This window comes from Bombina bombina, chromosome 7, assembly GCF_027579735.1.
Source record: "Bombina bombina isolate aBomBom1 chromosome 7, aBomBom1.pri, whole genome shotgun sequence".
NCBI classification, from domain to species: domain Eukaryota; kingdom Metazoa; phylum Chordata; class Amphibia; order Anura; family Bombinatoridae; genus Bombina; species Bombina bombina.
In genome coordinates this window covers 202,087,452-202,089,951 of record NC_069505.1, presented here as the reverse complement: position 1 = coordinate 202,089,951, position 2,500 = coordinate 202,087,452, and the positions used below count along the sequence as shown (strand labels likewise).

Below are 2,500 nucleotides of genomic sequence, written 5' to 3'. Positions count from 1 at the left end.
GGACAGACTCGTAATACCGGCGCTATAGAAATCCCATAGAAAAAGGACTTTACGAAGTTTACGTAAGTTGGTTTGCGGTAAGGCCAAAAAAGTGTGCGGTGCCCCTAAACCTGCAAGACTCGTAATACCAGAGGTAGGGAAAAAGCAGCGTTAGGAACTGTTAACGCTGCTTTTTAACCTTACCGCAAAACTCGTAATCTAGGCGAGTGTTATTACTAGTGTAAATGTACTTTTTAAATGTGTTTTGGTCAACTTTTTTGACTTGCGTAACAGCTAACCAGAGCTCTGAAGTTTTGCTATCCTGACGCACTTTAAATTTAGTTGCGCTCAAGCGAACGCGTTTACTTAAAACTTTTAATACACACGCTACTTCCGACATGCCCAAAGACCCACGATAAACCCCTTATTGGTTGCGCGCAACAGTTAGCTTGCCACTCGTAATCTAGCCATTTATCTTCAGCAAGCATACTTCAGAATCATTCAATTATTAGGCAGATAGGCCCAATAAATCTGCCCAAAATTTCCTAAAAAGTTTAAACTTATCTAGTTCATAGGATAGCCTCATGCTTATCCAAGATATCTTGAAGTCCTTCATAGTATTTGACATTACCACCTCTAATGGAAGATTACTTCATGAATAAATCACATTTCTGTGAAGAAGTGCAAATTACTCCTGAACTTACTATCCTTCAGCTTGACATTGTGACGTCTTGATCTTGAATTTAGGATAAAGGATCCACTTACCATCAACGCGTTTTCTGTTTGATAACTAAAGATAAAATAAAATAATTTTTGTATTCACGATAACTCAAAACAGCTGATGTGTTTATTTCACTTTTTTAGAGTACAATAAATTATTAAGTATAGAGCTAATATATGTATACTATATATATACATATATATATATATATATATATATATATATATATATATATATATATATATATATATATATATATATATATATATATATATATATATATTTATATATATATATATGTTAATAATCTTTTAAACTGCCCAAGTCTCTCAAATAAAGGAAAATGAAACTAATTTTTTTTCTTTGATGATTCAGATAAAGCATAAATATGTAAACAATTTTACAATTTACTTGTATTATAAATTTTGCTTCATTCTCTTGGTATCCCTGATTGAAGGTGCCTCAAAAAATGTGTATAAAAAAAACGAATGTGTAAAATTTATAAATAGAAGTAAATTGGAAAGTCTCTTAAAACTACTGCATGATCTATCTGAATCAGTTTAATTTTGACTTTAGTGTCCCGTTAACAATCTTATAACAACATTTAGCTTATCATGATATGTTTCTAAAATGCGTTATTGCAATCTATAAATCAACAAAACAATGTTAAACACTACTGTTATATATCTGCCACATTAAACTACTGGATACAATTTCTATAACATGCTATTGTTTTTATTTATGTGCCTGCAGACCTCTTTAAATCTGTTCTCTTATTTAACACTTTATGGCCTTTATTTAACAAGGTCTGGCAGGCCTGATCCGACAGTGCAGATCAGGTCCGCCAGACCTCGCTGAATACAAGAGCTGCTGGTGCAATGCCGCCCCCTGCAGACACTTGGCCAATGGGCCGCCAGCAGGGGGGTGTCAATCAACCCGATCGTACTCGATCGGGTTGATTTCCGGCGATGTCTGTCCACCTGCTCAGAGCAGACGGACAGGTTATGGAGCAGAGGTCTTTGTGACCACTGCTTCATAACTGCTGTTTCTGGCGAGTCTGAAGACTCGCCAGAAACACGCATCGTCAAGCTCCTTTCGGAGCTTGATAGATAGGCCCCTATAAGTGCTTGTTAGTAAAGTTCCAGATTTTTCCACTGGGGGCTGCCATCTTGGAGCGATGTAGCTTATCATGTCCCCTGCACATCGATAAATGCAGACAGCAAAGGCGTAACTAGAAACCACAGGGCCCAGGTGCAAGAATCCAAGCAGGGTCCCCCACACCCCCAAAAAGTGAATTTAATATTCCCCCCCCCAACATTTAACACAAAAAAATTGTTGTGCTTTATACACACACACACACATATATATATATATATATATAACTGTGCTGTACACACACATACACACACACACACACTGTACATACATACACACATATATATAGCTGAATGTGCTGCACACACACCTATATATGCAGCCGACTGTGCTGTACACACACACACATATATATTTATATATATATATATACACAGTATATGTATATAACTAACTGTGCTGTACACACAAACATATATACTGTATATATATATATATATATATATATATATATATATATATATATAGTTGACTGTGCTGTACACACAAACATATATACTGTATATATATATATATATATATATATATATATATATATATATATATATATATATATATATATATATAGTTGACTGTGCTGTACACACATACACACTTATATATATAGCTGAATGTGCTGCACACACACACACATATATATTTATA

At 34.5% G+C, this 2,500-nt stretch overlaps 1 protein-coding gene across 1 annotated transcript in view; it reads right to left on the bottom strand.

Annotated features, from left to right (window-relative positions):
• The window catches only part of LOC128635824 (embryonic protein UVS.2), a 106,001-nt gene that overhangs the window by 99,059 nt on the left and 4,442 nt on the right, over positions 1 to 2,500 (bottom strand). Inside the window, exon 2 of the mRNA XM_053688933.1 lies at positions 745 to 769. Within this exon, the coding sequence (XP_053544908.1) occupies positions 745 to 769 (25 nt within the window). The remainder of the gene's footprint in view (positions 1 to 744; positions 770 to 2,500) is intronic.